At 37.9% G+C, this 20,758-nt stretch overlaps 1 protein-coding gene across 5 annotated transcripts in view; it reads right to left on the bottom strand.

The window, feature by feature from the left end:
* Positions 1–20,758, bottom strand: part of LOC306867088 (tight junction protein 1-like) — a 72,748-nt gene that overhangs the window by 29,192 nt on the left and 22,798 nt on the right. For all 5 annotated transcript variants that reach the window (XM_079412592.1, XM_079412593.1, XM_079412595.1 and 2 more), the window contains exons 2-5: positions 11,563–11,619; positions 6,803–6,927; positions 5,643–5,745; positions 4,187–4,520 (exon numbers count right to left, since the gene is read on the bottom strand). In XM_079412592.1, the coding sequence (XP_079268718.1) occupies positions 4,187–4,520; positions 5,643–5,745; positions 6,803–6,927; positions 11,563–11,619 (619 nt within the window). The remainder of the gene's footprint in view (positions 1–4,186; positions 4,521–5,642; positions 5,746–6,802; positions 6,928–11,562; positions 11,620–20,758) is intronic.

Here is a 20,758-nt window from a genome sequence, read left to right as displayed (position 1 = left end):
ATCTACCACGTGAGTTTACTTGCATTGTTGCTGCTGCAGTTTATGTACCTCCGGACGCTAATGCTAACGTGGCTATGAAAGAACTCTGTGCTGCTATTAGCAAACTACAAACCCTGCACCCGGATGGAGCCTTTATTGTTGCTGGGGACTTCAATCACTGCACTCTTAGATCTGTTCTCCCTAAATTTAATCAAAATGTCTCCTGCACTACAAGAGGACATAAAACATTGGACCACGTTTATACTAATGTGAGTGATGCCTACAAAGTCACACCCCTCCCCCACCTGGGTCAGTCTGATCACCTCTCTTTGTTCCTGCTCCCCAAGTATACCCCGGTCATCAAACGTGTGAAACCTACAACAAGGACTGTTAAAATCTGGCTGGAAGGTGCTGACTCCACTCTTCAACATCAATTCCAGCTCACAGAATGGAGTGAGTTTGCTGCCCAGGCCACCACAAACTCTCAGATTAACATTGACACTTACACCAACTCTGTCATGGAGCACATCAACAGCTGTGTGAGCAGAGTGACTACACACAAAAAAATAAAAATCTTCCCCAATCAGAAGCCCTGGATGAACAGAGAGGTTCGCCTCCTGCTCAAAGCAAGAGATGCAGCCTTCAGGTCTGGAGACCAGGAGGCTTACAGCTCAGCCAGAGCCAACCTGAGGAAGGGTATCTGCCAGGCCAAACTCACACACAAACAGAAGATTGAAGAACACTTCAATTCTTCAGACCCCCGGCGTATGTGGCAAGGCATACAATCTATCACGGATTACAAACCACCTAACTCTGTGCCCCCCTCCAGCTCTGCCTCCCTCCCAAACGAGCTCAACCACTTTTATGCTCGTTTTGATCAAAATAATAAGGAGATCTCACTCAAAGCTGAGCATCAACCCAGTGAACTGCCTCTCACTCTCTCCACATCAGACGTTTACTCCACTTTGCGTAAGGTGAATGCACGGAAGGCAGCTGGCCCTGACGGAATACCTGGTCGTGTGCTTAAAGCCTGTGCGGAGCAGCTAGCTGAGGTCTTCACGGACATTTTCAATCTGTCCCTGGCCCAAACAACTGTCCCCACTATCTTCAAAACCTCCACCATCGTACCAGTACCGAAACATTCCACTGCCTCGGTCCCTAACGACTTCCGTCCTGTTGCACTCACCCCCATCATTGCCAAGTGTTTTGAGAAACTGGTTGCATCCCACCTAAAATCCTGTCTCCCTGCTACACTGGACCCATTCCAATTTGCCTATCGCCACAATAGGTCAACAGAGGACGCCATCTCAACAGCGCTTCACTCTGCCCTCACCCACCTGGACAGTCAAAACACACATGTGAGAATGCTGTTCATGGACTTCAGTTCTGCATTTAATACAGTAATCCCCTCCAAGCTGATCTCCAAGCTCAGCCAGCTTGGAATCAGCACACCCATCTGTAATTGGATTCTAGATTTTCTGACTAACAGACCTCAGTCCGTCAAGTTAGATAACCTCTCCTCCTCCATCATCACCCTGAACACCGGCGTGCCACAGGGCTGCGTACTGAGCCCTCTCCTGTACTCCCTCTTCACCCATGACTGTGTTCCTGTTTATGGCTCCAACACCATAATCAAATTTGCAGATGACACCACGGTGGTAGGTCTGATCAAGGATGACGATGAATCAGCCTACAGGGATGAGGTGCAGCACCTGGCTGTATGGTGTGCCACCAATAATCTACAGCTAAACACCCAGAAGACAAAGGAGATCATTGTGGACTTCAGGCGGACTAGGAGTCATGCACACACACCCATCTACATCAACGGAGCTGAAGTGGAGCGTGTGTCGAGTTTCAAGTTCCTTGGCATCCACATCTCTGATGACCTCACCTGGTCCCATAACACCTCTACTCTGGTCAAAAAGGCACAGCAGCGCCTTTACTTCTTAAGGAGCCTTAAGAAAGTTCACCTGAATCCCAGGATCCTTGTGGAATTCTACCGCTGTACCATTGAGAGCATACTCACGAACTGCATCTCAGTATGGTACAGCAATTGCTCCGCATCTGACCGCAAAGCACTCCAGCGGGTGGTGAAAACTGCTCAACGGATCACCGGCACCCAGTTAACTTCCATTGAGAACATTTATTATAAGCGCTGTCTGGGCAGGGCAAGAAACATCATCAAGGATGCCTCTCACCCTAACCATGGACTTTTCACCCTCCTTCCATCCGGCAGGCGTTACAGGTGCCTACGCTCTCGCACCAGTAGGCTCAGGAAGAGCTTCTTCCCCGAGGCTGTGACACTTCTGAACGCCACACCACCAATCTAACCTGCACCTGCTTATTACTGCACTGGTCACAGTACTTTAAACACATGCATTTGCACTACTCATATTTTGCACAGACTGCACATCGTTCAAGTCATTACACTATAAACTGTTTAAAGTTGTTACTGTACAAGCACAGTAAACTATTTCTATAAAATATTGCACTACTGCTATTTTGCATAGAATACATTGTTCTATCAATACTTTGCACACTCATCCAGCTGTATTTATTTATTACCACTGTTCTCACGTTTCTGCTGTTCATAATGTGTATATATAATCTGTAATCTATATAATCTACATTGCTCTGTTCATAATGTACATACAATCCCTACATTGCATTCCTATTTTATATTCTGTATATACTCTGCTCAATACTGTATATAGCAATTCCACTGTATATTCTGTAAATCATATCTTCACTTACTCTGCACTTATATGTATATAAAACACTATATTCTTGCACTTCTGGTTAGATGCTAACTGCATTTCATTAGCTCTGTACTTGTACTCTGCATAAATGACAATAAAGTTGAATCTAATCTAATCTAATCTAATCTAATTGATCTAATTTATTATTAATTGATCGAAGTTTAAAAACTACGGTATTCAATTTGAAAAATGCAAATTACAAGTATTTTCGCTAGTGGTCTCAGACTTTTGGAATCAATGTACATTTCATTTATTTTCAACAATATTTGAAAAGTACTAATTTTATACATCACATGAAAGACTTTCTTTCACAGAATGCTCTAATTACTCCAAAAATGTAAACAGTTGAAAGTGAAAGTGAAGTGACATACGGCCAAGTATGGTGACCCATACTCAGAATTCGTGCTCTGCATTTAACCCATCCAACATGCACACACACAGCAGTGAACACACACACACAGCAGTGAACACACACACACAGCAGTGAACACACACACAGCAGTGAACACACACACAGCAGTGAACACACACACAGCAGTGAACACACACACAGCAGTGAACACACACACACCCGGAGCAGTTGATTACATAACATATTAGATCATGTATTTGAAAAGTTTATTTGCAAAAACAGATTTGTTTTTATTAATTTACTTAAATTATGTTTTTATTGTGTTAGTTAGCTGTTTTTTTTAGTTATTATTATTTAATCAAAACAACCCAATTGCGGTTTGATTGATATTAATTGGAATGCAGAAAAAAACAATAACAAAAAAAACATGATTTTTGCAAATGTTTCTGTTTTCGCAAATTAACTCTTCATTTATTTTTAAGTATAATTAATTTGAAATTATCTAAAAACTGGTCTTATTTACTTAAAAGTACAAATTAAAAGCATTTTCAGTAGTGGTGACTTTTATTTATTAATTTACTATAATCATACATTTTTTCATTGCAATATTTCAATTTAACTTCTAACTTAAATATATCAGATTTCTGTATATTTTGCATTGAAAATATTCAAATTAGATTAAAAAGTGCACATTTTTTTACTTTTATTTATTTATTTACTGATTGATTGACTTTCACAGTGGGGCTGCTCACACCAAGGACGATAATTCTAATGATAAAGTTGTAGTGTGGTGAATCCTACAACTAGGAACGATATCGCTGGCATCATTTCCAGACCAACTTTTTCCAGCTAATGAACGACGAAAACATCAGAATCCACCCAACTTTAAAGAGCTTGAGCATTTAAAGCATCATATAATAGTTTCTAATAACCAAAACATTATCATCAGTTGGTGTGGATACTAATATTAGTTATTGTTATAGTTACCATTCTTGGTGAGAACAAGCCTTTAGTGATGTGAAACAACAGTGTTATAATTCGTAAGACAAAGTGATTGGGCGACGCTGGTTGGCAGGGTCAAAGCAGCCATGTTCACCTTCATTCTTGCGGGACTTGATGAGGGTGACCTTGGCTGGGCGTGGAGGGAGGTTGGAGGACACAGAGTGGCGGTCCGAGCGTGGGGACAGACTCCTCTCTCTGGAGCCGCTGCGCTCTCTGTCTCGGTCCCTCCTCCCGCCCAGCCGGTCGCCCCTGCTGCTCCTCCGGCCCGTGGCTCCGCCCCCGCTGTAGGCGCTCGGCCCGCTCCGTGCGCTCCGGGCCTCGTAAATCTCGTCTTCGTAGCTGTCGTCGTCCTCGTCGTGCTCCGACATGGTCTCGCGTTCACCTGTGCGCCCCATGGGTATTTGCACCTTCCTTTTTCTCCTGATTGTCTGGAAAGAGCGAGAAACAGACATGATTATTCGCAACAATCTCAATTTTTGGGCAATTTTTTTTTATCTCTAGTGTTCCTCTAAAACTTTCTCTTATGGGATTTTAGTGCAAAATAAATCAATAAAAGTGGGTATTTTTATTTTCAATTTAACACCAATGTTTAAAAATATTGTAAAACATTTTATAAATACATTCATAAATTAATAAAGTAAATATGGTCTGCGATTACTAGTTAAACTTTTTGGCCATATTTTTTTCATCTCTAATATGTCTTTTAATTTGCACTTTTCCAATTTAATACAAAAAAATATTTTTTTGTATTTTTATGATAAAAATGAAGTCTGAGACCACTCGTAAAAATAAATTTTAAACAAAATGACAAATTAAATTTTAAAAAATTTAAGCATATTTTTCCATGTATAATGAGTCTTGAAAACATTCTCTTATGCATTTTAGTGCGAAATAAATAAAAGTAGGTCTTTTAAATTGTACTTTTCGAATTCAACAAATGTTTTTTTGTTTTGTATTTTATATTTTTTTGTATTTTGTGATAAAAATGCAGTTTGAGACCACTCGTAAAAAACATCAATATGGACCTTCCTAATTTTACAAATTTTAAACAAAATGACAAATTAAATAAAAAAAATACATGGGCATATTTTTCATCTCTAATGTTTCTCTAAAACAATTCTCTTATGGATTTTAGTGCAACAAATAAATAAAAGTGTGCCTTTTAATTTACACTTTAATGATATACTAATTTAACAAATGTAAAAATAAATAATTGTAAGTCGCTTTGGATAAAAGAGTCTACTAAATGACTAAATGTAAATAAATAAATAAATCAGACCACTAGTCAAAATATTTTCACCCTGCACTTTCCTAAATTTAACACAAATGTTTAAATAAAAGTACAAATTATATAAATAGCTTAAAACTAGGCAAATTTGAAAATTTCTCTCTCTCTCTTTCTATATATAATTCCATTCTATGTAAATGACCTTGTATGTTGTTATGCAGTCTTATGCTAATTTGACATGGCATGATTACTTTCACATGATGAATCTGTGGCTTAATGCAAGAAGCTAGAGTAAAAGAATAAATTAAAAGGGCCTGCATACTATCTTTGCATTCTTCCCACTTTTCCGAAGTTGCTGCACTGCATACGCATGTTCCACGTTATCCATGGAGACGGCGTTGACCATCACCACTCTGTCATTCTCCCTGCCGGGGGCAAAGAGAGCAGAAAACAGTAAGCAAAAGTGCCACTCCAACTGATCTCAGCGCAAGATGGAGCAAAGCTTGATCAGCAGCCCTGTGCACTCATGCGTTTACATGGTAAGAAACTCCATAAGTATGAAAAGCAGTTTTCAGCTTTTTTAATAATAAAAAAAAGATGATGATGATAGATTATATAAATCAAATGATTACAATTTCTGAAGTAATTAGAGCATTCTGGGAAATAAATAAATAACAAATATAACAAACTTACTAACTATAAATATACAGTGGGGTTAAACGTCTGGACCACTATTAAAAATGCATTTAATTTTGCCTTAAATGTGAAAAATAAAATGTTTTCAACACAAATTTAATGAATAAATGAAGTCTGAGACCAGCAGAGAAAATGCTTTTAATTCACACTTTAATAATGTAATACAAATGTTTTCGATACAAATAAAAAAATATATTTTGAGAGCACTAGTGAAAACGTTGTTAATTTGCACTTTTCTAATTTAAAACAACGGTTTTTGATACAAATTAAAAAATATATATTTTAAAAGCACTAGTGAAAATGCATTGAATTTGCAATTTTCTCATTTAAAACAAATAACAAATTAATAGCCTGAGAGCTTTATTGAAAATGGTTTTAATTTGCATTTTTCTAATACAGATTATTTCCATACAATATAAAAAAATTAGTCTGAGAGCACTAGAGAAAAATGTTTTAAATTTGCACTTTTGTAATTTCATGTATTGAATACAAATTCTATAAATAACCTTATACATAATTTATTTTGAGTGAAAGGTTTAACTTAAAAATTAAGAACATCAATAATCAACGTTTGGAATATATAATCTAATATTTTTGGAAATAACCCATAACACCTTTAAGGGTAATTCATAAAAATGATGTTTTAATAAACTATTCTTTCAGCAATCATGATATTGACGTCGAATTTCATTCGATTTTATCAAAATGCATCAAATTCAACTCAAATTTGGGAGTTAAACTGGAACTGAAATTCTCATGGAAAAGAGGGTCAGAGATGAGTCTTACTGCAGCAGGCCCTCGGCTGGGCCTCCCTTCAGCACATCAGATATGACGATGGACGTCTCCCCGCTCTGAAAGTGAGGGTTATCTCTCCCGCCTGAGATAGCGATCCCGAAGCCAAACCCCGGAGCCTGTGAGACACACAACGACATGTTAACAAACAGACGAGGGGGAAACCAAAACATTCAAAACAGCCGGGAAGAGCTGGAGAGGGAGAGAATAGGACAGAGAGAATGAAAAGATAAGATGGGAGATGAGGGACAAGAAGAGGAGGAAGATAAATGAGGGGATGTGATGGTCAGAGAGATACAGAGAAAGGGCAGAGAAGGGAGAGAGATAGAAAGGTCCTATCACAGATATAAAGAGGAGAAAAACAATACGGACCTCAAGTCTGCAACAGTATTTAAACGAATCACTTAAACAATTTTAACAGTGACAGCTAACAGGTAATGTGAATTATTAGTAGTGCTGTTAAACGATTAATCACATCCAAAATAAAAGTTTTTATTTGCATAAAATGTATGTTCTTTGTATATATAAAAATACACATACAGTATATATTTTGAAAATATTTACATGTACTTACATGTCTATTTATATTCATATAATTTATATTATAAATAAATATATTTAATATATAAAAATAACATTCTTCTTAAATAAATACGCGCATGTGTGTGTATTTATATATACATAATAAATACAGGTCCTTTTCAAAAAATTTGCATATTGTGATAAAGTTCATTATTTTCTGTAATGTACTGATAAACATTAGACTTTCAGATATTTTAGATTCATTACAACACAACTGAAGTAGTTCAAGCCTTTTATTGTTTTAATATTGATGATTTTGGCATACAGCTCATGAAAACCCAAAATTCCTATCTCAAAAAATTAGCATATCATGAAAAGGTTCTCTAAACGAGCTATTAACCTAATCATCTGAATCAACTAATTAACTCTAAACACCTGCAAAAGATTCCTGAGGCTTTTAAAAACTCCCAGCCTGGTTCATTACTCAAAACCGCAATCATGGGTAAGACTGCCGACCTGACTGCTGTCCAGAAGGCCATCATTGACACCCTCAAGCAAGAGGGTAAGACACAGAAAGACATTTCTGAACGAATAGGCTGTTCCCAGAGTGCTGTATCAAGGCACCTCAGTGGGAAGTCTGTGGGAAGGAAAAGGTGTGGCAGAAAACGCAGCACAACGAGAAGAGGTGACCGGACCCTGAGGAAGATTGTGGAGAAGGACCGATTCCAGACCTTGGGGGACCTGCGGAAGCAGTGGACTGAGTCTGGAGTAGAAACATCCAGAGCCACCGTGTACAGGCGTGTGCAGGAAATGGGCTACAGGTGCCGCATTCCCCAGGTCAAGCCACTTTTGAACCAGAAACAGCGGCAGAAGCGCCTGACCTGGGCTACAGAGAAGCAGCACTGGACTGTTGCTCAGTGGTCCAAAGTACTTTTTTCGGATGAAAGCAAATTTTGCATGTCATTCGGAAATCAAGGTGCCAGAGTCTGGAGGAAGACTGGGGAGAGGGAAATGCCAAAATGCCTGAAGTCCAGTGTCAAGTACCCACAGTCAGTGATGCTGGTGTTGGTCCACTGTGTTTTATCAAGGGCAGGGTCAATGCAGCTAGCTATCAGGAGATTTTGGAGCACTTCATGCTTCCATCTGCTGAAAAGCTTTATGGAGATGAAGATTTAATTTTTCAGCACGACCTGGCACCTGCTCACAGTGCCAAAACCACTGGTAAATGGTTTACTGACCATGGTATTACTGTGCTCAATTGGCCTGCCAACTCTCCTGACCTGAACCCCATAGAGAATCTGTGGGATATTGTGAAGAGAAAGTTGAGAGACGCAAGACCCAACACTCTGGATGAGCTTAAGGCCGCTATCGAAGCATCCTGGGCCTCCATAACACCTCAGCAGTGCCACAGGCTGATTGCCTCCATGCCACGCCGCATTGAAGCAGTCATTTCTGCAAAAGGATTCCCGACCAAGTATTGAGTGCATAACTGAACATAATTATTTGAAGGTTGACTTTTTTGTATTAAAAACACTTTTCTTTTATTGGTCGGATGAAATATGCTAATTTTTTGAGATAGGAATTTTGGGTTTTCATGAGCTGTATGCCAAAATCATCAATATTAAAACAATAAAAGGCTTGAACTACTTCAGTTGTGTTGTAATGAATCTAAAATATATGAAAGTCTAATGTTTATCAGTACATTACAGAAAATAATGAACTTTATCACAATATGCTAATTTTTTGAAAAGGACCTGTATATACAGTACACATACATGTATTATGTAAACAAAAACGTTTATTTTGGATGCGATTAATCACAAATAATTGTTTGACAGCACTAATTATGTCACGACAAGCAATGACGCGACAGCATCAATCAGATATCACAGCCAATCAGAAGCATGTGTGGGTGGGCTCTCTCTGGAAGCGCACTGCACTCGCAATGAAATGGATACGTTTATAATCTAATTCATATAAATTAAACCTTTTTAACATCATTAAATGTACACATCGAGTGATATAACATCTTTGTTATGGAATACACTCATTGGTTCGCAGTGAGTTCAGTTTTAACGGACATCTTTGCTTTGTGGAAATATCATTATGACATGAATGTTTTTCTCTAATACACATTGGACACAATTAACGGCACCCTTTTATTCAATACTTTTTGAAACCTCCATTTGCCAGTTTAACAGCTCTAAATTTTCTCCTATAATACCTGATGAGGTTAGAGAACACCTGACAAGAGATCAGAGACCATTCCTTCATCCAGAATCTCTCCAGATCCTTCAGATTCCCAGCTCCATGACAGTGCTTCTTCTCTTCAGTTCACCTCACTCATTTTCTACAGGGTTCAGGTCAGAGGACTGGAATGGCCAGCAGAAGCTTGGTTTTGTGCTCAGTGACCCATTTTTGTGTTGTTTTTGAGGTTTGTGTTTGGATTATTGTACGGTTGGAAGATCCAAACATGGCCCATTATAAGATTTCTAACAAGAGTCAGTCACTTATTGATTTTTTATCTGCTGGTATTTCATAGAATCCATGATGCCATGTGTCTAAACAAGATGTCCAGGACCTCCAGCAGAAATATCGGCCCACAACATCAAAAATACAGCAGTATATTTCATTGTACACATGGGGTACTTTTTATCCCTGTGTTCACCAAACCCATCTTGAGTGTTTGCTGCTAAAAAGCTCATTTTTTAGTTTCATCTGACCACAGAAGCCAGTCTTCATTTGAAGTTCCAGCCGTGTCTGATAACTGAATATGCTGGAGTTATTTTTTGGATGAGCTAGGAGATTTTTTCTTGAAACCCTCCCAAACAACATTTGGTGATGTCGGTGCTGTTTGACTATTTTCTTTTTTTTTTTAAGGTTTTCTGACCCCGAGACTCAACTATTTTCTGCAATTCTCCAGCTGTGGTCCTTGGAGAGTCTTTAGCCACTCACTCTCCTTCTCACCGTGCATTAGGACGATATAGAGACACGTCCTCTTCCAGGCAGTTTCGTAACGTTTTCTGTTGATTGGAAATCATTCATTATTGCGCTGATGGTGGAAATGGGAATTTTCACTACTCTAGCTCTTTTCTTAAAGCCACTTCACTAATTTGTGAAGCTCAATTATCTTTTGCTTCACATCAGAAATATATTCTTTGGTTTTTCTCATTGTGATGGATGATTAAGGGAATTTGGGCTTTGTTTTCTCTCCTATTTATATTTCTGTGAAACAGGAAGCCATGGCTGGATAATTTCATGTTCATAATCACCCTGGAGTGCTCAAAATTGTGAATATGAATGGGAATATACTTCAGAGATATTTTACTTATAAGAATTTCTCAGGGTGCCAATAATTGTGTCCAACGTGTATTTGAGAAAAACATTTCATAATGAAATTTTCAAAAAAGGTTAGATTTTTGTGATTTTTTTAAAAATAAAAGATCAAAAGGATTAATAATGCAGGTATACTTTCAGAGCCTTCTTTGATCATATTTACCAAGGGTGCCAATAATGCTGACCAAGACTGTATAACTTTATTGTTTTTGTTTTGTTCAGTTGGCAGATTTTCTTCCCTTGTTCTTGCTGAAAGACCCCATAAGTGTTTAAGGGGTTTCTTTGTTTTGAGATATTTCCTATTGAAATGATCTGTGTGCCTTCATAGATATTTTTATTTTTACGCAGTGCATTTAGCAACTTTTATTAATGGAGTTACCCTAAATATTACAAATTAAAAACTTCTAAATAACCATACAATATAAATTTACCAGAGAAGCTAAATTTTTCATAATTCTTATAAAACAATTTAGTCTTGTTCCTGATTTTTTTTTCAATTTATGCATAAAGATGCTGTAAATATGTTTGCTGAGTGGTTTGTTTCCTGTTTTGAGGTATTTCCTATTGAAATAGGTTTTCGTACTTAAGCCTTTTTTAGGCAAAAGGTAATAGTTTACATCAAACTTTGACTTTTACTAGTGAGAGTTTGCATATCATGGAGGTCTTTAATACAAGTGGAAAAAAATCTGTTAATAGAACACAATACAACACAATTATATCAGAAATAATATAAGATAAGCAAGATATTCACAAACAAGTAAAACAAGACAATATCATCTGAATGATTCTACTGTTCATTCTGGGAGATTTTTTCTAAGAATAGAGATATTACACAGATCAAACAAACAAGTGTTTATACTGGGATTCCAGACACAAATCAACGATTAAATTCTCACCCTGTGTAGAGTTACAGTGTGCTGTTCCCATATTACCGTCTCCTCCATTGCTGCACTCTGCATAGAGAGAAAGAAAAAAACAGAAAGAAAGATTAATAGAGAAACACACAAATCGTTAGATTACCATCAACAAGTTTAATTGGTTACATTCCCACACGGCCTAAAGGATGCGGATGCATTCATTAAAACCAAGCAGGTTACACACACATTCAGAAATGTCTTTGAAGGAGTCTCAGCGCTTAACATCCGTAAAAGTATTCGGAAATCCTCCATAATGTGTAAATGATCTTCCTACACATTACGTAACAGACAAGGAAACAACAAAAGTGGTGCAATCTCATGCTATAGGCTTGAGGAGAAGAAAGGACTGGGAAAAATGCCTCTGCTGACATCCACCGAAGCCACCTGAGGTGCTCAAACACTGATTTATTCATTTATTTCTCCATGGCTTCTGCAATGCAGTCATCGCGAATGGCAGATTCACACAGTCACAGCAACAATGCCAACGCCGCACCAATTGTGCTCCTATTGATCATAAGATCACTGGGAAAAACTGTCATAATCGAATCACACGTAGCTGTATATAAGCGATATTGGTTGTTACTGCAAAATAAACAGCAGCAGGGTGAAGTAGAGGGTTTAGATGCGAGTTTCATGGTTTAAACTGTAAGCATGAAGGATTGTGGGTTATAGCTGTAGAAACTCTGCCGCCCACTCAATCACACCCGTGGCAAGACCTCAAGTGAGGAAATCCATGAAGGATGAGGAATGTCAGCGGTGTCAGGAACGGAGAAAAGCACCTGGCAGGATATCCACCACTATACACAAACACACACTCATCTATTAATAGTGAATCTTCACTCTCTCCTCATACAAGATTCTTCATTTCACTAAAAACGAAATATCATGTGATCAAGACCACGTATAAGACCCCTGAACATTAGTTAAAACTTCAACCTAAATTTACAAGGATGTTCTTTACTGTATGTTTAGGGACAGACAAAAACAAAAAAGGCTAATTTTACAACTTCCCTAGAGTTAAACAGTTGAGTTTTACCGTTTTTGAATCCATTCAGCCGATCTCCAGGTCTGGCGGTAGCACTTTAGCTTAGCTTAGCGTAGATCATTGAATCGGAGTTTCGATCATTTTCCTATTTAAAGCTTGACTCTTCTGTAGTTACATCGTGAACTAAGACTGACGGAAAATGAAAAGTTGCGATTTTCTAGGCAAATATGGCCTAGAAACGTATTTATATTTATATAACTTATTTATATTAAAATAATTTTAGGTTATATTTCTTTGATATCCTTTTTTTTTTGTACAGATTTTAAAGAAAGCAAGCATTAGATGACTTGAGTAACTGATACTGAAAAAATTAGTAGCTAAAAATATTTTCACACACACACACACATATACACAAATATACACATACAGTATATACAGTATATTCATACTTCAGTTGTATTTCAGCTTTATTTTCATCAACTTATTTTAACTAATTTTAAGAATGATAACAGCATTCTATAAAATATACAGTAATAAACAGCATTATTTACTTTATCAATAAATTACTATAAAAGCCTAGTGGCTCAAACACGAGACAAAAATTAAATGATTTTACGTTATTAAATGATCCCAAACATCAACAGGACAATTTTCAAGATTCAAAAGTAAGGCGTATGTCTGCAAATCCACACAGTATGTTGGGACGAGGAGCTTTGCATGTGTAAATGGAGGAGATTTTAGTAACAAATGGAAACAGTGATGAGAGGTTGATGACCTTCTGTGTGAAGCCTGAACGATCGGCTCCTGACCTCACGGTGATAGAGGAAGGATGAATGACGTCCCCTTGTCACATCCTCATGAGCTGAGAGATCAAGCCTCGGTCCATCCGTCTGCTGCCTTTGACCTCGCAGATAATAACTCAGGTCTCGTCCGCTTCACGGCTCTGAGCTCTCTTCACATCGGGCCCGTCTCAATCCACACACATCTTGTTAGCGCACAGCAAGTTAAACAGATCTACTACAGCCTGACAGCAAGAGTTATGGTTATCGGTCTCTTGCCAAGGCTAAAAAACGACTGTAACTCGACCGCACTCTGTTCACGGGCGTTTTATAAAGCGCCCGTGAATGAATTCTGAAGATCAAGCAGTTTTGGTTCGACTTGCACACTAATCTGACCAAATTAAGTCTTTTTGCGGTGTCTACAGTGTCACTTTGTGGTCTTTTATTCACCATCCATATCTGTAGTCTCTATCGGGACAGGTTGAATATGCCGTTTCCTTCTGAACAATCTGACGCTCCTCACCATATCGCTCTCAGAATCCAGGCACATCAGCCAAACAAGCTCCGTTTGACGATTTTAGTGTAATGAAAGATGACTGACGGACTAGGAATTAATATAAAACCCAGAGCAAGAAATAATAGGGAGGGAGAAAAGAGAGAGAACCCGAGGGCAGTGCGTTGTGGGAAATGTGCTGACCTAGGGGACAATTACTGCAAGCTCAACCCTTCACCTGTGCCCTGCATGGCAACGAGGAGCTGCTGGGATCGATCGGCGCTATTAACATATCCAGCATCTCTCCGAGGCTTGTTAAAGCCACAGCTACTCTCAGCGGGATAGTGGTGCTGCACGAAAACATAAGCTAGACAGAACTATACTAAAAAAGAATGACTTTAGTTTGGTTAGATACCATATTCATTTTTTGTGATGCAAAGATAGATAGATACAACAAGCCCATTTCATCACGTGGAAGGAAGTGGATTAGAAATTCCATCTGCCTCTTGTACAATCTCTTCCTCTCGTTCAGTGCATCCACCAGAGATGGCCAATTCCAAGTGTTCTGTAACTAATGCTACTTACGCTGAACGAGCACACTCGAGATCTGTCAGATCTGCCGGCCGGGGCATTAGACAGTCACTCTATGCAACAACAAGCTGAATCATAGAAATCTTCCATACAAGAAAAGCCAAACAACATAGGGAGACATTAGTCCAGCGAGTCAAAGCCTCAAGAGCGGCTGTAATACCACAAGAGAACGTCCTTGAAAGCAGATTCACAAGACCTGTTTATTTGTCTTCTCAAAGATGCATTACATACTCTGTGGCAGCATTTAAAGGGATAGTTCACTAAAAAATGAAAACTATCACAATTTACTCATGTTGTTTTGTGTAAGACAAAATAAGGTATTCGAGAAATGTCTCAGAGGTCCAATATGGTCTTGAAACATTGGAGACATTCTTCAATATATATTCTTTAATGTTCTGCAGAGGAAAGTCGGTCATGGAACAACATGAATGAATAAATGATTACAGAAATGCTATTTTTGAGGGTGAACTATCCCCTTTAAGGCATAAAAGGCACGTTCTTGGTATAAACTTTTTTTTTTTGATTACGCTAAAATATCTTGTTTTGACCAAATTTTTAGGCAACATCACATGTATTCTTCATAGAGAATGCAGTTTCATAATGCACTATGACAAACTGAGTAAAAAAAAATGTTTTTTAGCATTTAGCTTAGCAATATGCTAATATCCAACTCTACAGAAATAGTAGCGCTTCTGGTTTGAACAGCCTATTTTTCTTTTTTTTAAACTTTGCCAACTGATAACATCAAGTGTTCTTCACAGAGAATGCAATCCCAGAATGCACTGCAATTAACTCGGTTTAAAAATATTTATGTTTTTATACTCATTAACTGTGCATTTATCTTAACATGCTAATGTCCAACTCCACTGAGATAAATGGCGTATTACTGGAATTAACATGTTTATTTTAATAATAATACCTCCTAAAATACCAAATTTTGGCCAAATTTTAATGCATCATTGTGTGTCCTTTGCGAAAATGCAATACCAGAAATACACTGCAAAAAGCTCAATGGAAAATGTGAATGTTTTAATGGTTATTAACAGACTATTTAACATAACATGCTAATATCGAACTCAAATCAACTTAAATTGTGTTTTGCATCTCCATTTGGTATTGCAGAGTTCCATAATCACACACTTATGAGGTTCTGTATCAGCTATAATGCCACCTAAAATGGTACCTAAACATGTAGGCAGTAAACAGTGAGGTAGCTTACTAGGTTTTGAACAGAGCTTTGGATTTATCCTGTTAACCACAAGATTACTCTTCCCTCAGTTCCTCCTGTCGGTCTAGGCAAGCTGCCAGCCGGCTCCAGAGTTGGAGGGTAAGAAAAGAAACTAACACAGGAATTGCACAGCATTTCAAGAGAAGTACAAATTGTTTGTTGTCTCAACCCAGACAGCTTCAAAAATATATAAGCTGTAAAGTAAATGCAAAGGCCTCTATGTATACATAAAGTTATTTTACACATAAGACATTGGCAGGAACTCCACTTGAGGGGAACACAATACGGTACTTTGGACAATCTTAAATATTCACAAACAGCACCGTGCAAAACTGAAGCCCGGCCGGGAGAAGTTTGCACTCTAGAGAGTTGAGAGGATTTATGCCCATCTTAAAGCTGATCGGCGCTGTAAAAACGCTGATGCAACATACCCTGCACCATTTTTGTCAGAATTTATGGGTGGTTTTCATCAGCCAGCCGAAAAGCTAACAAAGGGACCACTTGATTCCTGTTGACAGTAAATCTTAGTTCACAGTTTCTTCTGAAGTTTCAGTTAAGTTTACACGCAGCAGAAAAGCACTAAAGAGATTCACCAGCCGGCTTTTAATGGTAGAACATGATTGGGCAATACCATTCCTGACTTTAACAGTTACAATCATGACTTCATAAACACATGCACAACAAACTCTGATTCTGTGTGTTCAAGTTTCATGTTGCTGCTTTACTTGAAATAAGGTCCATTTACTTTGGTTAACAGCTAAAAGGGAAAAACCTAATGAGGCAGCATTTTGAGGTTGTGTTTGTATATGGAAAGATTTGTAGCACTGTAGCTACTTGCACTAATTGGTCTTGAAAGCAGAAAGGATGGAGTGAGAGGGAAAGACAAGGTTCTCTCATTTTCTAATTGGCTGCTGTGTCTCACACCAATAATTTGTCAATCAACCTTCTTCCAGTAACTTCCTGGCAAGATTAACCATGAAAAAAAAGACATGGGTAATAGTAAGCTAATAATTAAAGGGTTAGTTCACCACAAAATGAAATTCTATCATTAATTACTCACCCCCATGTCGTTCCAAACCTGTAAGACCTTTGTTCATCTTCAGAACACAAATTAAGATATTTTGGATATATGTGTCTTCCGCCATTTTGGAGCATACCATGACGCATGTAACCAGCGTTGTTTATGTTCAGGAGAAAGCATGTGCATGCTGAATGCAAACAACACTGATTACGCTGATTGTGTTCTGAGGTACTCTCCAAAATGGTGGAAGACGGTAACCCGAGGAGAAGAATTGTTGAATAAACTGTTATTTTTGTTTTCTTTGCGTATTCTTGCAGCTTCTCAAAATTGAAGTTGAGCCACTTATATCACATGAACTGTTTCACCAATGTCCTTCCTACTTTCTGGGACTGGGAACATTTCAGTTGCGTTGCTGCCCATGCAGGTTCAGAGAGCTCTCAGATTTCATCAAAAATATCTTAATTTGTGTTCTGAAGATAAACGAAGATCTTACGGGTTTGGAATGACATGAAGGGGAGTAATTAATGAAAGAATTTTCATTTTGGGGGAACTAACCCATTAATGATTTAGACTAGAGATCGACCGATATATCGATTTACCAATATTTTCCCCAATATTTAAGCTTTTTTCCATAATCGGATATCGGTTTTGTAATATCGGATTCACCGATAAACGTCGCCATCTTGTGGGTGTTTTGAGAATTGCACGCAGGATCGCAATTGCAGCGCATCTGAGGGGAGACGAGACAACAACAACGGCGTGCAGGTACTTGATTTGCTGTAGTTAGTAAACTATTTAATATTACAGTCATTAATGCACAAATTAGATGCATTACATAAATGCCTGATATGTAGTTTATGCAACTTGGCTCTAAGAAATATGATAAATAAAGATACTTTGTCAAGCCCTGTCCCTATAAAGATATAACTTTGCCTGAAATAACACAGCCATGAATCAGCGCATGTTGGAAATAAAAGCGCTGAATTGAATTCTCTCTCTGTGGTCTATTAGTCTCATGAAGTCGGAGTCACGTAGATAATCCGTCAAGTCCTGTCCCAATAAAGACGTAACTTTGCATGAATTAAATAATACAGCCATGAATGATTGCATGTTGGAAATAAAAGCATTGAATTTAATTCTCTCTCTGTTGTCTATATGCTCATCATTAGTCTCGTGAAGACGCTTTCATATTGCAGTTCACTCAGCGGGTTGATGCTCACGAAATGCTCAGCACGGCCACTGCATGTAACTTTTAACAAGATTCACTTTTTTGAAGCACCCTAAATTGTATTAACACTTACTATATAACCATTATTTAGTTTATAAACATCTAAATTAATACAACTCTATGGACATTCTCTGCAATTGATCGCAGTTTGAGTAGCCTATAGTTCTGTGTAAATGCATAGATAAACCGCGCTGTCAGCAGCATAATTTAGAGCATGCCAGTTGAGAAATGCAATAAAATACAATGCTTGTTATATTACAATATTCCAGAGAATATTATTCCATGAATTAACATTATACAGTGAATTATTCTTCACTCTTTAGCCTATTAAACAGCTTATAAGCCTACTAAAACTGTAGTTAAAAATGAAGTTGATATGACTCCTTTCCTTTATTTTCTCCATTTGAAAACATTAGACATTCTACGTTTATTTTGCTTACTGCTAATATTAGTGTTGCTGCTAAAGCTTTTTATAAATAAAATGTTTTTTATTGTTGTAATACGAAGATTAAATTTAACATGACCGGGCTCTAGACTGCGACCAAAATGGTAATTTTCTGCAAGTTAAAATTTGACGTGGTCGCATTTGTACGAGTGCATGGTCTGCGCTGCTCCAAAGCATCTGCTTCATACAGCGCGCGCTGCCAGCCGCAGCACATTATAGCAGGAGTCAGATTTCACTGATCACGTGAAGAGAGGTGCTTACAGCGCGAGCGCTTCGTGGGTAGAGCCTGGTTTATACACGCCGCGTCAGCACGAGCGCAACGGAGGATTTGGTTTTCAAACTAAAGTAAAAGACTGCTTCTTAAACCAGAGAAGGTGAACATGGTGGTATTCTTGTACAAAAAAACATGCAAGTCCTGTCAGCTACAGCCAATTTAGTTTTACTTTTCTTTTTGCTTTCGTTTTGAGAAGCTTGTTATCTTTGCTGTTTACCCCATGGAGGCTTTCCTTAATTTTTTATATTTTTATTATTTGATTCCTCAGTGTTTGCTAAACATTCTGTAATTTATTAGACGTATATAATACAGCATGTGATGTGTCCTGCCATGCCTGGTCTTATTAGTTTTTGTTGATAAATGTTATGTAAGCTAGTTTGTCATTGTAACCTACTGTTTTATTGTTGTTGTGCTTTTTAATTAAGAATAACAATTAATCCATCTTTTGTTTTAGTCTTAAAAAGTGAAAGGTGTGTAGATATAAGCAAAACAGAATTATCTTTTCTTGTAAAATGTGACACCAAGATGGCAAATTTGAAAGTGAAAGCTCACGAAAAAAGGAATTCCGGTTCACAAAATTTAAATCACAAATAATACTGATAAAAAAAAGAACGAGTTGAATGTTGAACACTTTCATTACCATATAAATAAACTATGATAAAAGTTCATCAGCATGCATTGGTTAATCAAATGTTGTAGCAAAAAAAAAAAAAAAAACCCCAAAAAACAAACAAATTGCTACCAAATTATGTGCTCGTGCGACCAACTGAGAAAGTTAGTCGCAAAAGGGAGATCAGTGGGAAGAATGAGCCCTGCATGAAAGACTGCTAATTCTCAAAACATTTTTTGTTAAGATGACTGACAGGAGGAAAAACCAAAGTGAAGTATGGACTTACTTCACGCATTCATTTATTTACCTTATAACCGTAAATAAATATCGGTTCTGCATATCGGTTATCGGGCACATAAACATGCAAATAATTGGTATCGTTAATAAAAAATCAATATCGGTCGATCACTAATTTAGACAACTAAGTTTAGCCTACATTTTCTGTATTCTTTTAAAGTCTCACTCTGTTTCTCACCATACTATAAAACAACCAGCAAGTACGTAATGAGCACAGTCGACCTACACTTTTACTCCATGTAGTGTCAAAAATGAAACATGACAGAAATTTCAGGATGCCCATAGGCAGTAATCAAACGCCTCATGTTATACATGTCATAAAAGGATTCCTTCGAGATGGGAATCACTGTAACGACCGTCCTGCCGCTGCTGTGTAAACGTATGAGAGCCCAGTGGGCTCCAGATTCAGTTTGACAGATTTCCTCAATCAAAAGATTCCCACGCTAGAGATAAAACTTCATTGCATCAATTCATCAACCCGCTCAAGTAGCGAATTGCTCATCTGAGGAAAGTCGTGATAACAAGGTTACGAAACACATCATTTGCGGAAGATGACTCCTCTTTGAACAGCTTTTGGGGTGTTTTTGAAGCATTAACCTAAGAGTTGTTGATTGCCATGTAACCAAAGTTTTACTTGTGATGGACAAGACAACAGCTAACCATGTAAATAAAGATTTAGTTTGAACTTGTCTCTCTAGTGTAAATACTGTATCATGGTTGAGAAATACTTGAATGAAGAATTGGCTCCCTTTCAATTAGTGACGCACCAAACATATTTGCCAAAAACAAGAATTTTTGGTTTTGGCAGGTCAAAAATCATTGACTTAAAAAGTAGACAGACTCGTGCTCCAAATAAATCACTACTGCTCAGATTCAGGCTTCTATGAATCACTACTGTGCAGACTCGGGCTCCTAATGAATCACTACTTCTCAGACTCGAGCTCCTAATGAATCACTACTGCTCAGGCTCGGGCTACAAATTATTGACTACTGCGTAGACTCGGGCTTCAAATGATTCGCTAATGCTCAGACTCAGGCTCCAAATGATACTGGCGCATGTTTTGTGCAGGTGACGTGGATAAGCTACAACAAGTAAACATGTCAGCAGTGTGGACGCACTTCACTGTCACCAAAAATTATGGTAGAGAATATGTACAATTTATTAGGCTTGATACCAAGTAGGGCTGGGTATCGTTAAAAAAATTTCGATACCGATACCTTGAG

Source organism: Barbus barbus (genome assembly GCF_936440315.1).
Source record: "Barbus barbus genome assembly, chromosome: 48".
NCBI classification, from domain to species: domain Eukaryota; kingdom Metazoa; phylum Chordata; class Actinopteri; order Cypriniformes; family Cyprinidae; genus Barbus; species Barbus barbus.
Note: the sequence above shows the minus strand (reverse complement) of the source record. Positions and strands in the feature narration are given on the sequence as shown.